Source organism: Sminthopsis crassicaudata, chromosome 2, assembly GCF_048593235.1.
Source record: "Sminthopsis crassicaudata isolate SCR6 chromosome 2, ASM4859323v1, whole genome shotgun sequence".
NCBI lineage: Eukaryota > Metazoa > Chordata > Mammalia > Dasyuromorphia > Dasyuridae > Sminthopsis > Sminthopsis crassicaudata.
The window spans coordinates 226,377,770-226,390,371 of record NC_133618.1 but is presented as its reverse complement, the minus strand read 5'-3'; the positions used below and the strand labels follow the sequence as shown (position 1 = coordinate 226,390,371).

Below are 12,602 nucleotides of genomic sequence, written 5' to 3'. Positions count from 1 at the left end.
CACACACACACACACACACACACACACACACACACACACACACACACACACAATGTACTAAGAATGCAAAAATAAAATACAAAAACAGTCCCTGTTCCTCTTCCCCCCCACCCCCCAGGCTGGGGTTAAGTGACTTGCCCAGGGTCACACAACTAGGAAGTGTTAAGTGTCCGAGATCAGATTTCAACTCAGGTCCTCCTGATTTTAGGGCTGGTGCTCTATCCACTGCGCCACCTACCGGCCCCCCAGTCCCTGTTCTTAGAAATGTAATACAATTTGTAAATAGTTAATTAAAACTTATAATTTAATGATAGAATACAACCTAGAAATAGTTAAATTGGTTAGAACATGTAATGTTTGAAGGGGTAAGTAATATAAAATATGAAAGGTAAATTGAGTCATAATGTAAAAGATTTGGGGAAACCCATACATAAAATGAAAATATCAGGACAATCTATAATGCCATCATGAAATTTAAAAATTATAAAAGAATGAAAGAAAGGAATTATAAAGGAATGAAAAAAGAATGTCATTTAAAATAGAAAAAATATGAAATAATATTTCCTTAATTGATATATACATCTTCTCTCATACCAGTCAAAGTGTCATTGCCATACTTTATAGCTTTGGAGTAAGACAAAGAAAGCAAGAGCTTAACAATATAAAAGGAAAGTAGGAAAACAAAAAAAGGAGGAAGATACTTGCTCTTCCATTTCAAATTATGCTATACTATACTATACAAAATATACTATACTATATATAACTTAATTATTAAAATTTTCTGGTTCTGGATTAGTAAAAAAAAGTCAATGGGATTGATTAGGCAGTGTCATTAGAACACATTGAGTAGTGTAGGATCATAAAATGCTGGTAAAATTTTCAACAAAAAAAGTTTATTATTAGAAAATGAGAGCATAATAGCACCTCAGATCATATTCCACAATAAAGTTTAAATTGATCAGTGATTTAAATATATTTTAAAACTTTTAAAACCAGTCTTTTCATATGGGTATAATTTATTCTAAGTTAGCATGCTTTCCTTTTTTTACTTTTTTTCTTGGCGCCACCTGGTTATTTGAATAAATTAAATTACAGAAAAAGAAGGATCATTAATGATCATTGGCAATATTGTAGAATTGTAGAGCTGAAAAGGATCTTGTTGTTTAGTTGTATCTGAATCTTTGTGATCCCATTTGGGGTTTTCTTGACAAAGATATTGGAGTGGTTTGTCACTTCCCTTGTCATTGGATTAAGGCAAACAGAAGTTAAACTAATTTTCCTGGTGTCACAGATAGTAATTACCTCAGGTCAAATTTGTACTCGGGTCTTCAGTAAAGTTATGTCTGGACACAGTCACCTGGGCAGTCAGTATTTGAATACATTTTCTTTAACATCAAATTTAGAACTCTTTCCATTCTACTATATAAGTAGTAGTAAAGTTTTATTTATTATGCTTCTGTGACTGTGGGCAGCAGGTTGTTATTCTGGTTGTTTGAAAAACTTAGTTACTTATTTCTGCTATCTAACTCTAGTTTATTTGGGGTTAAGGAGGCAGTAGGGCTAGACCTTTCTGCATTTTCCTTTGTTGTAAGGACTAATGCCTTTTATATAGTTTTTTGATGAATACTAAGAGTTAATCAAATTTCTAGTTTTATTATTATTACAGGAAAGGGATTTATATAGCACCTACTGTTTACCAGTGCTAAGTGTTTTGCAAATACCTCATTTGATCCTCAGAACAATTCTGCAAGTTAGGTGTTGTTAATATCCCCATTTACAGTTGAAAAAATTAAGGCAAAGTGAAGAGTTTGAAATCAGTTCTTTGACCCTTGGCTCTGCACTGCCCTATCTGCTACACTACCTAGCTGCTTCTACGTGTTTGCCTTGTCTTCATAAAATCAAGTATGTGGAAAATCCAAACATATCAGAATTTAAGAGTTTACATTGATATTATATAAGTATTCTCAATATATATATATATCACTTGCATAATGGAATTAAAGTTTCATTTTAATTTCCTTATTTTTTAACAGATTCACATTAGTTTCTTAAGTTTTTGAGTTTTTATGAAAAATTAAGCCTCTCTATGTATATATTTGTCTATTAAATGCCACACAGACAAAAAAATAGCAGTATGAAAGTATAATTTAAATTTTTCTTTTTGTGAACAGCACTGAAAAGAGGCGCAGGGAACAAGAAAACAAGTATTTAGAAGAGCTGGCTGAGTTACTGTCTGCTAACATTGGTGATATCGACAGTCTGAGTGTAAAACCAGACAAATGCAAGATCTTAAAGAAAACAGTCGATCAGATTCAGCAAATGAAAAGAATGGAACAAGGTAACACTGTTGTTACTTTCAAAAAAAAATTTTTTTTTTAATTAAATTTATACCCCAAATAAGCATTTATATATACAGTAGAACAGGATATTACATGTAAAACTGAGAATATTTATTATTTAGTGTATGCTTCACTTTTTAAGTACATAATAAATCAGTATTTAACTTTGAAAACTGTCTTGCTTCTTTATGATTCATTCTGGTTGCATTTTTATATTTTGGTGACTATATATTTACTATTGGTAATTCATTGTCTGTAATACTTTTGCAGCATGAAGTTCCCTGTTCATGTCTAAAGTCTCTTTGCTATTGCTTCATCTGAGATTGTGATTGCCACTCCTGCCCTTTTTACTTAAAGCTTTTTACTCAATTCCTTATTTTTAAATCTATGTGTATCTTTCTGCTTCAGGTGTTTCTTATAAACAATATCTTTTTGGGGACTACTTTCTTATCCATTCTGATGGTCTTTTCTGTTTTATTGGTGAATTCAATCCATTCATATTTATGATTGTTTATTGAGTATTTTAACCCTATACTTTACTTTCTCTTTGTGACTCTTCCCTTCATTTTAGTTCTTATTTATTTATATCTCCTTTAGTTTATTCTCCTTCACCCCTTTCCCTCTTAGTTTCCTTTAGGTAAAATATATTTCTGTACCCAACTTGGTGTGTGGGTATGTGTATGCATGGGGGTATGTGATGAACTCTGATTGCAAATCGAAGCATACAATTTTTTAAATTCCTGATGGGTAGTTGTCTGTTTTCTTTGGCAACATGGCTAATACAGAAATGTATGATCAATATCAGTTTACTTGCCTTCTGAAGAAGTAGGGAAGTAGGAAAAGGGAGTATGAAAATTTGGAATTCAACACCCCACCCCCACCCCCTAAATTTTGCATCCTCAATAAGTACCACACATTTTATTTTGCATAAGTTGATAAATGTTTTATTGAATGCATCAGCTGCTAATAGAAGTGGTGACAATGTGGCTCTAAATTTCATAATATCTAAAATATGTTTTTCCTAAATTGAAACATGGTCTAACAAATTCAGATCTGTAGAACAATAAAAGTTAAGCCATTCTTCTGGTAACCATGAACTTTGATGTTATATTTCACTTGGTCCATGATCTCTCAGTGTGTATATTTTTGATAGTGCATTGGGTTCATTTGGTTTACTTTTTCACTTTTTGTGTGATTCTTTTCTGTATTTTTCTGTTAGTCTTTCAAAGGGCATCTTTCAAGTGTTAAAAGTCTTCCTTTGGATCTTTTAATATTTCATGGCTACAGCAAAAGCATTTAGGCTACTCATGTGTTAACCCATGCTGCTCTTGCTGTCTGGCCTCCTTTTTTCCCCAGGTCTACATTCCCTTCATGCCATGCCCTATAAGGATGACATTTTAATAGTACAGAGGTGCTAAACACACAACCTATAGTAGATGCTGCCCACAGTAAGTTCTTCATTGAAGCAGATTAAGATATAGTTAATAAATATTTAAAAACAATTAAAAATACAGCAAAGCCTGGATTTTAGTATACAGCCTGTAGAGTTAGTGATCTTTGACTGAGTTTGACACCACTAGCATACTGGATTGAGAATAGTCTTGGAGCAGGACCTGTGTTTAACTTTGTCCTCTAATATATATCAATTATTTGTCCCTGTGCAAGTGACTTAAATTTTTAGTGCTCTAGGTAACTCCTTATGGCTATAAGTTGTAAAGAAGACTTAGGCTTCCTTTGTTAAGGAATTTCTCTCTTTGGGAGCTTCCTACACAAACATGTCCAGTTCCAATCCCTACCTGCTTATGATGATGTCTTAGAACCCAGTTCTTTTGCACAAATTATAATTGGTAATATGCTGTCATCCTCTATAATACAGTAAAACTCTCTGTTGCCTTTTGATTCTTATAATTAGCAAAAAAATAATGTTAGTAAAAGTAACATTTATTTGGTCTTATACTTGTAAATGAGTACAATATTTTAAATTATGTACCTTCATTGCTTATAGAACTTTACATAATTCTTAGTTATCTATCTTAGATGGTCACTTGATTAAAGGGGGTGACTTGGGTGATTTGTTGAGGTAAAGTTCTGTTGAAACTACATTTTCTATGCCCTTTCCATTTAGTGCTAGGAAATTTGAGTATTATTTGACCAAAAAAAGTTCTTTTATTACAGAGAAAACAGCAACAGATGATGACGTCCAGAAATCAGACATCTCATCAAGTAGTCAAGGAGTAATTGAAAAGGAATCTTTAGGACCACTTCTCTTGGAGGTGGGTATGCCTATCATCAGTGGATGACAGAGTAGTCATTAATTCTTATCCTGCCAATCATAGAATTTTTTCACATGTAACACTTTAAACAAATGAGGGATATTCTTGATGAAGAGGACAGCTTTGAAGACACTTTTTTTGTTGAAAATAATGCTTGATATCCTTGAAAAAGCCTTTACTAGAAAATGCTTTCAGAAGGATGATAAAGAGGATTGCAGTAAAACATTCTATTTGTCCTTAAGTATGGAATTTGAGGACTTGTTGGGAAAATAAAACATTTTAGAATTACTGTGTTCTCATATGGCAAATGTTAATGTCTACTTCAGGATTAAGGTATTGTGTACAGTTACTTTTTTGATTTGCAGATGAGTTTTCTTGCTGTACACAGGGATGCCTTCTTTAGATAAGTTTCTTTTCCTGAAAGTTAGTTATATTTTTCTTCCTTCTCTTAAAACTTTAAAGTATTAGAAGAAAAAAGAGTATTTATTGCCTGGAATAAGCTGGCTTCTTGATCATTACTCTTGATCATCAAACATTAAAACGTGTTGTAATTAATCTTCCCCCCTCCCCCCACCAAGAAAAAACAAAAAAAAAAACTAAAAAAAAAAATTTTTTTTTTCAGTAACTTATTTTCTCTCCTTACTATTTAATTTTTTCTCATTACTGCATGAACCTTCCATTTAAGTGGATCTTCTTACTGTCCAATTTCTCCTTTGTATAAATACATCAGATATATGGATATATAAATGAATCTGATTAAAATGTCTGTTAAACCCTATATAAATGTTAGTAAAAAACAAAACCTCTGTGTCCTTCTTTTGCCTAACTAATGTTTATTAAGTAAAGTACTCTTCTAGGCACTGAGAATACAAAGTTTAAAAACAAAATATTTCCTATTTTTAAACATTATTTTTTAGGCTATATCGTTATGTTGTTACTAACTATGCCAATGACATGAAAAATGGAAACACTATTATTAAGACATACTAGATGTGTCTTCATTCTTATTCTAGCCATTCCTTATCTTTTTTAATCCAAATTCATAGAAATTTTGACTATGATGTCAATAAAATCTTTTTGTGAAGCATTCTAGATTCTCATTTCACAGTCTTCTCATAAGCATTCTTTGAAATAAAAAATGAGACTTGGCCTTTCATAATAACGTATGAGATCCTCTGCAACAATTTAATTTTAATGATTTGTTCCAGATTTGACTACATAAAATTTACTCCTAGAAAAGGTTGTGAATTTTTACTTGAAGCTTCACTGCACAGGCCCATTTTCTTTCCATATAGAATATCTTATGACTATAACTTTTTTTAAAACTATTTAAAAATTTTTTTAAACTATGACAATACTGACATATTAGATTTCTGATTTCTTGTACTTTGAAATGTATGTGATTCATTATGTGTGATTTTCTTTTTTTCCTCTTGTTTCTCTTCCTAACTTCTCAAACGTTTTTGGGCTTTGCAGGCCTTAGATGGATTTTTCTTTGTTGTGAATCGTGAAGGAAGAATTGTATTTGTGTCAGAAAATGTGACTAGCTACTTGGGTTACAATCAGGAAGAACTGATGAATACCAGTGTCTACAGCATATTACATGTGGGAGATCATGCAGAATTTGTCAAGAATCTGCTACCAAAATCACTAGGTAAAAGGACAAGGTGTTTTTTGTTTTTGTTTTTAACACTACTTTCTTCTATTCTCTTGAAGTAAAATTGATCTTTTAAAATTAAGATTTAACCCCACATGAACCTGAGACTCATTCTTAAGTATGATAATAGCCATCACAGTCTGTTTATGTTGGTCAAATATTGAAATGACACTGAGGCTTTGTAATCTTGCCCTTTCGTCTTCAATATTAGACACTTTTCATAGGATCTTTTCATCATCCCCATTCTGGGAATATATTCTTGATATATTTGTTGGTCAGGAAGGGAAATAGATTCAGTCAGGTATTATGATCACGAGGAGAAAAAGTTCTAGACTGGGCTTTTTAAACTTTTTTTCTGTCATGAAATCCTTTTGATAGTCTGGCAGACAGAAAGAAACTTTTTCAGAATTATATTTTTAAATGCATAAAACAAACAGGATTACAAAGAAATCCAATTATATTGAAATTCAAAATATTTAAAATAACTTAATGGATCATATGTTAAGAACTCCTGTTCTAGACTATATTACTTTGGAACATGTGAAGAAAATGAGCACTGGAAAATCTTTCCATAGACTTAATGATTCCAGAATTCTTAGATTCACTAACCAGTGTTATTGAAATATCACAGCAGTGAGACTTGACACCTTGATGGATGTTCATGTGACAATTGAGGTTGCTACTGCAGTTGAACTGCTTCCCACATTGAGGGAATATAAAGATGAAGTGCTGGGCTCTCATGTGGAACACAAGTTCTTCCACACTTTGAAACACTTCTGGGCACTTGGTACACTTAATGTTCTTCAATGGTTTCCCACTGGGGAGCCTCTTGGCTCTCCCAATCCAAGAGTAATGTCCTTCTCTACTTGACCTCCAGGAAACAGCAGCAGACCTTCTCCTTCTGTTGTCTTCTGTGAGGCTGTAGCAGACCTTCACTACCCCCTGGGATGCTGTGTTTATTATCAGGGGCATCAAATAATTTGAGTTTTTAAGATTTTTGATTTTTTGTTTTTACTGTGCCAAAAGTTCAGGAAAACAAACAGAAAGACTCTAGTTGACAGAGATTCAAATCACTACTGGCTGTTTTCCTTTCTGCTCTACTTCAATGGAAAATAGCAAAGTTACATGGTACTTTTAACAGTTAGTACTAACATGGACTATTCTCTCACTATATATTCTTAAGCATATATTTTGACCCCAATAATTACAGACTATTCTGAGATCCAATTGTATGTCTCCCATAAAATCAGTTATTAGTTTAATTTTAAAATCCTTTATTAAACTTCTAATTATTGGATATTTTGAAACATTTTAGAAAACAAAAGACTAAGGGCTTCCTACTATGCTTTTTTAGTATGCTATTTGTTTATTTTTTAAGATTCTGTAACTTTTGGTTACTTCTCTAAGGTACCTTATTAGATTAGAAATATCTTAATTATAGAACATCTGAGTTAATTGGTTGCTGTTGGAAAGATACAATTTTATTACTTTGAAGTATTTAGATATATACTTTGTAGAGAAGAATTGGCCTATTTTAGAGACTATTTTAAATGCGCTAATAATTTTTTAAAAAATTTTATAGTTAGCACATTCTTCAAATGGCTAAATTTGTTTTTTTTTTAAAGCTAAGATTTCTAAGTAGACTAAAATTTTTATTTACTATGCTATCAATTCATTTATATAATCCTGTTTTTTTAATACTTAGTGGCAAAGTGAACTTAAGCCCAGCCAGTCTACAGTTTCTAAGATACTCTAAAATTGATGTAGGGTGGATAAGTATGGATAGATTGCAATCTACATCAATGGAAGGAGTGAACTCTTAGTGCATGCTATGATAGATCCAACTGAGTATTTGAGTTAATTTTCTTAGTAAAATTTAAAGATAAAACCAGTTCCATATTATTGTCTATTGAATATTTCAAAGTAGATGACTCAGAGATAATAACTCAAACTCAGCATATCCAAAACTAAATTTGTTATCTTTCTCCTAATTCCCTTCTCTCTCTTTTAAACTTTTTCTGTTAAAGACACCACCATTCTTCATCTCCCAGGTTTTCCATCTTGGCATTATCTCATCTCCTTACTCTCACCTCACATAACATCTAGCTATCAATTGTTTCTTACCTCTGCGAAATTTTTTGCATCTTAAACCCTCCTTCTACTCATGTAGCTACTATCTTAATTCAGACCCAGATGCAATAAATTGGTTGAGGAAGATGATAACAAAAAAAGAAAGTGAGGATTCACATTGTTGAGGACAAGAGTAGATGGGTAACATAATCATACCTATATATTTTGAAGAGTAAAGTAACAGTGACAGGTGAAGATATATAGATGTGTGTGGCTACTAGAGGCAAGGAGTCCAGTTAAGAAATTATGCTAATTGTCCAGCTAAAAACTGTTGAGATAGAATAGATGGTAGAAATGAGACTGGAATGGAGGGAACAGTTTTAGAATATGGTATTGAAGTAAGGGAAAAACAGAATTTGGCAATTTTGTGGATTAGTAGAAGACAAGAGAAAATCAATTAGAAGATGACTTTCAAATTTTGAACCAGAATAATTGGGCCCTTAAGAGAAAGAGTACAGTAAGAAAAAGAAACAATTTTTTTTTTTTTAAAGGAGAGATAATTCTCTTTTTGTACTAGTCACATTGGTGATCCTGGTACTCAATGGCTTTGCCAAAGATCAATTTTAGTAAATCCTTCTAAGTTGGAAAGGTTTAAGATATGAGCCTAGTAACAAGCTGTGATTTCTAGCCTAAGGATCAGTCTAATTTCTGACTACATCAGATAAGCTACAGGATGGTATATTTGTCAGTTACTGTGTGACACTAATCATGTCACTTGATTGTTGTCAAACTCAATTTCCTCATCTGTAAAATAGTGATAATAATAGTGTGTATTTCCCAGGGTTGTTGGGAAGTTAAAATGACATAATATTAGTAAAGCACACTGTAAAAGTTAAAGTACAATAAAAACACTAAATATTTTAAGATCCTAGCAAATTTTAAGACTAGTTGCAAATTTTTCTTTCTTAACTTGAGTTCTGTTGGAGATCAGCAGAGAAAATAACCATTCCAAGCATTGAAGAAAAGAAATCTTAAAAGTTCAAGGTACTATTTGGAAGACCAAGTTAGATGTTGAAGTTACTGAAAATAATAGGAATTATTAACCAAGTACAAAAGGAAAGGAACTACTTGAATGTTTAAAAAGGAACAAGAAAAGTAAAGTTGTGAAGTTGTGGGGTGACCCCTTGCTACTTATGGTCACATTGTCAAGGAACTGTCGATTGCCCATGATTTTTCTGTAGAATTATTATTTTAGAGAGTTTGATGCAAATTACAAATTAATGAGTTTTGAGCTCATGAAATCTATAATAAAGGATAAATTAGCTACTAGAAGATATCATGAAGGTGAGCAATATAATATGATTAGGTAGAAAATAGCTTGAATGTGTGTAGGTAATACTAGTAGGGAAAATTTGTATGAATACATATAAAATGATAGGCTTTAAGGAGTAACCTAGAAAAAGATTTATTTTTGATAAACAGCTTGATACATTGTTCTTCACGTTTTTGTATATTACGCTTCACAATATTATCAAAAATGACATTAGGAAAAATTCAAGAACATTGTCCTACCTTGCTATTAAGCTACAGACTGACTCGCAAAGAATACTATATGTAGTTTTCATTGTAAAGACTTTTTTTGGTGAAGCAGTCATATTAAGTTACTTCCTTAAGTCACACTGGTAGTAAGTGTCAAGTGTCTAAGGCTGAAAATGAAAGCAGGTTCTGATTCCAGGGCTGGTGCTCTACTGTGCTACTCAGCTGCCCCTTTAATAAAGACTTAATGAATAAGAGAAGGATTATTAACATGATCAAGATGATAGAGGAGCATTCTTCAGTTTGCAAAGTTTCAGAGGATTAGAATGGGATTAGATTAGTATAAAATTATAATTTTTTTTATTATAGCTTTTTATTTACAAGATACATGTATGGGGGTAATTTTTCAGTATTAACAATTGCAAAACCTTTTGTTCCAACTTTTCCCCTCCTTCCCCCCACCCTTTCCACCAGATGGCAGGTTGACCAATACATGTTAAATATGTTAAAGTATAAGTTAAATACAATATACGTATACATGTCCAAACAGTTATTTTGTTGTACCAAAAGAATCGGACTTTGAAGGAAATCAAAAATGTAGGCAGACAAAAATAAAGGGATTGGGAATGCTATGTAGTGGTTCATAGTCAACTCCCAGAGTTCGTTCGCTGGGTGAAGCTGGTATAGTTCATTACTGCTCTATTGGAACTGATTTGGTTCATCTCATTGTTGGAGAAGGCCTTGTCTATCATAATTGATCATCATATAGTATTGTTGAAGTACATCATCTCCTGGTCCTGCTGATTTCACTCAGCATCAGTTCATGTAAGTCTCTCCTGGCCTTTCTGAAATCATCCTGTTGGTCATTTCTTACAGAACAATAATATTCCATAATATTCATATACCACAATTTATTCAGCCATTCTCCAGTTGATGGGCATCCACTCAGTTTCTGGCCACTATAAATAGGGGTGCCACAAACATTCTTGCACATACAGGTCCCTTTCTCTTTTTAAAAATCTCTTTGGATATAAGCCCAGTATCTTAGAACTTTGAGAGAACAAATCACTTTTAATCAAATAAACTATTTTGAACAGAATTTTACCAGAAAAATAAAGCTTTTCTTAACAATGCTATCTGAAATACAAAATAATAATGGATTTTTTCATTGACATGAAAAATACTGAGATATAAACAGATTTATTTCATTCATAGTATTGGTTTAATCAAGTATGTATATGCTAATTTTAAAAAGACCTACCCTCTTCCCCTTTCATCCAGAATATTGTTTGATTATTTCTTATTCTTTAATGTATTTCTCCTAAAAACAAAAATCTTTGAATTCCCATATGAAATAAACCAAGCACACAAATAAAAAATTATCTTCTCTTCAGTATATTTGGTTAGATTCAAAAGAACATAAGAATGAGGGAAATGGATGTTGTATTCCTACTTTGAAAGGAAAAAAAAAAAGAGGGTTAATGGTTATTAGAGTTAAAATTTACAAATATGAAAAAATGGTTTCTTGATTAAACTGATTCGTTTTGAATTTAGACTATAGTTTAAAGGTAATCTAAATGCCTTCTTGTAAACTTTTATACCTAATGTTTTGAGTTAATCTAAGATAGTCCCTTATCCAAAATCTTTTAACTACTTAGTAGCAGAGCCAGCTTCCTATTATTCCTTTCCTTATTTTTCACTGTGTCCCAAAGTTCCAGAATGGTGAGTGGGAGGAGAAATGTTAGTGAAGAGGTCAGAATAATATAGTTGGCAATGGGAAAAACAGTCTTGCATTTAGGAGCATAGGATTTAGAGACCTTGGTCATTTGCTACAATTTCATCATTTTATGGCCAAGATATTTATTCGGAGAAGTCACTGAATCAGAGAAATCACTTTGGGTGAGTGATCACCCAAAATCATAGAGGCTGCAGACCTAGGATTCTAATTCAGTCTCCAAATCTCCTTTACCATTACATCTTTGAGTCATGAAACAATAATATACTATGTAGTACGTTTCTGATGGATTTGCAACTTATGTTAGACTCACCATCCAATAGTACTTGATAATGACAGTTTTCATGTTTTTAATAATTGACATAAGTAAGTATATACTACAGTTCATGTTTGGTATAATTCAGGCATCTTCTACATGAAATCCTTCTTGTACCTTCTCCAAACATTAATTCTTTTCTATTAAAAAGTACCTTGTATTTGACTACTTTGTATATGTATGGATATAAACTTTGTATTTATGTTGTATCTTTATACTTTCTTTTGCTCTCATTAGAATGTAAACTCCTTTCTAGAATTCTTTGAACATGTATCTAAGTGCCTAGTACATAGTAAGTATTGATTGTCTTGTGCATATTTGATTACATAGCAGTTTTATTTTTGCTAATTTTTCTTTTAATCTATGTATTTGAGCTAACATTGCTTAAGGTACAGATAGATCTCTTACCTTTTGTCCTTCCCCTCCTTCCATGATCAAGATTATAATCTATATTTCTTTTATAGTAAATGGAGTTCCATGGCCTCAGGAAGCAACAAGACGAAATAGCCATACTTTTAACTGCCGGATGCTAATTCGCCCTCCAGATGAACCAGGTACAGAAAATCAAGAAGCTTGCCAGCGGTATGAAGTAATGCAATGTTTCACTGTGTCACAGCCAAAATCAATCCAAGAAGAAGGAGAAGGTATGATCTTTTTTTTCATGTGTAGTTGTTTT

At 32.2% G+C, this 12,602-nt stretch overlaps 1 protein-coding gene across 12 annotated transcripts in view; it reads left to right on the top strand.

The window, feature by feature from the left end:
- NCOA1 (nuclear receptor coactivator 1) overlaps window positions 1-12,602 on the top strand; it is a 186,924-nt gene that overhangs the window by 105,649 nt on the left and 68,673 nt on the right. For all 12 annotated transcript variants that reach the window (XM_074288361.1, XM_074288358.1, XM_074288363.1 and 9 more), the window contains 4 exons: window positions 2,172-2,338; window positions 4,515-4,612; window positions 6,089-6,266; window positions 12,391-12,570. In XM_074288361.1, coding sequence (XP_074144462.1) covers window positions 2,172-2,338; window positions 4,515-4,612; window positions 6,089-6,266; window positions 12,391-12,570 — 623 coding nt within the window. The remainder of the gene's footprint in view (window positions 1-2,171; window positions 2,339-4,514; window positions 4,613-6,088; window positions 6,267-12,390; window positions 12,571-12,602) is intronic.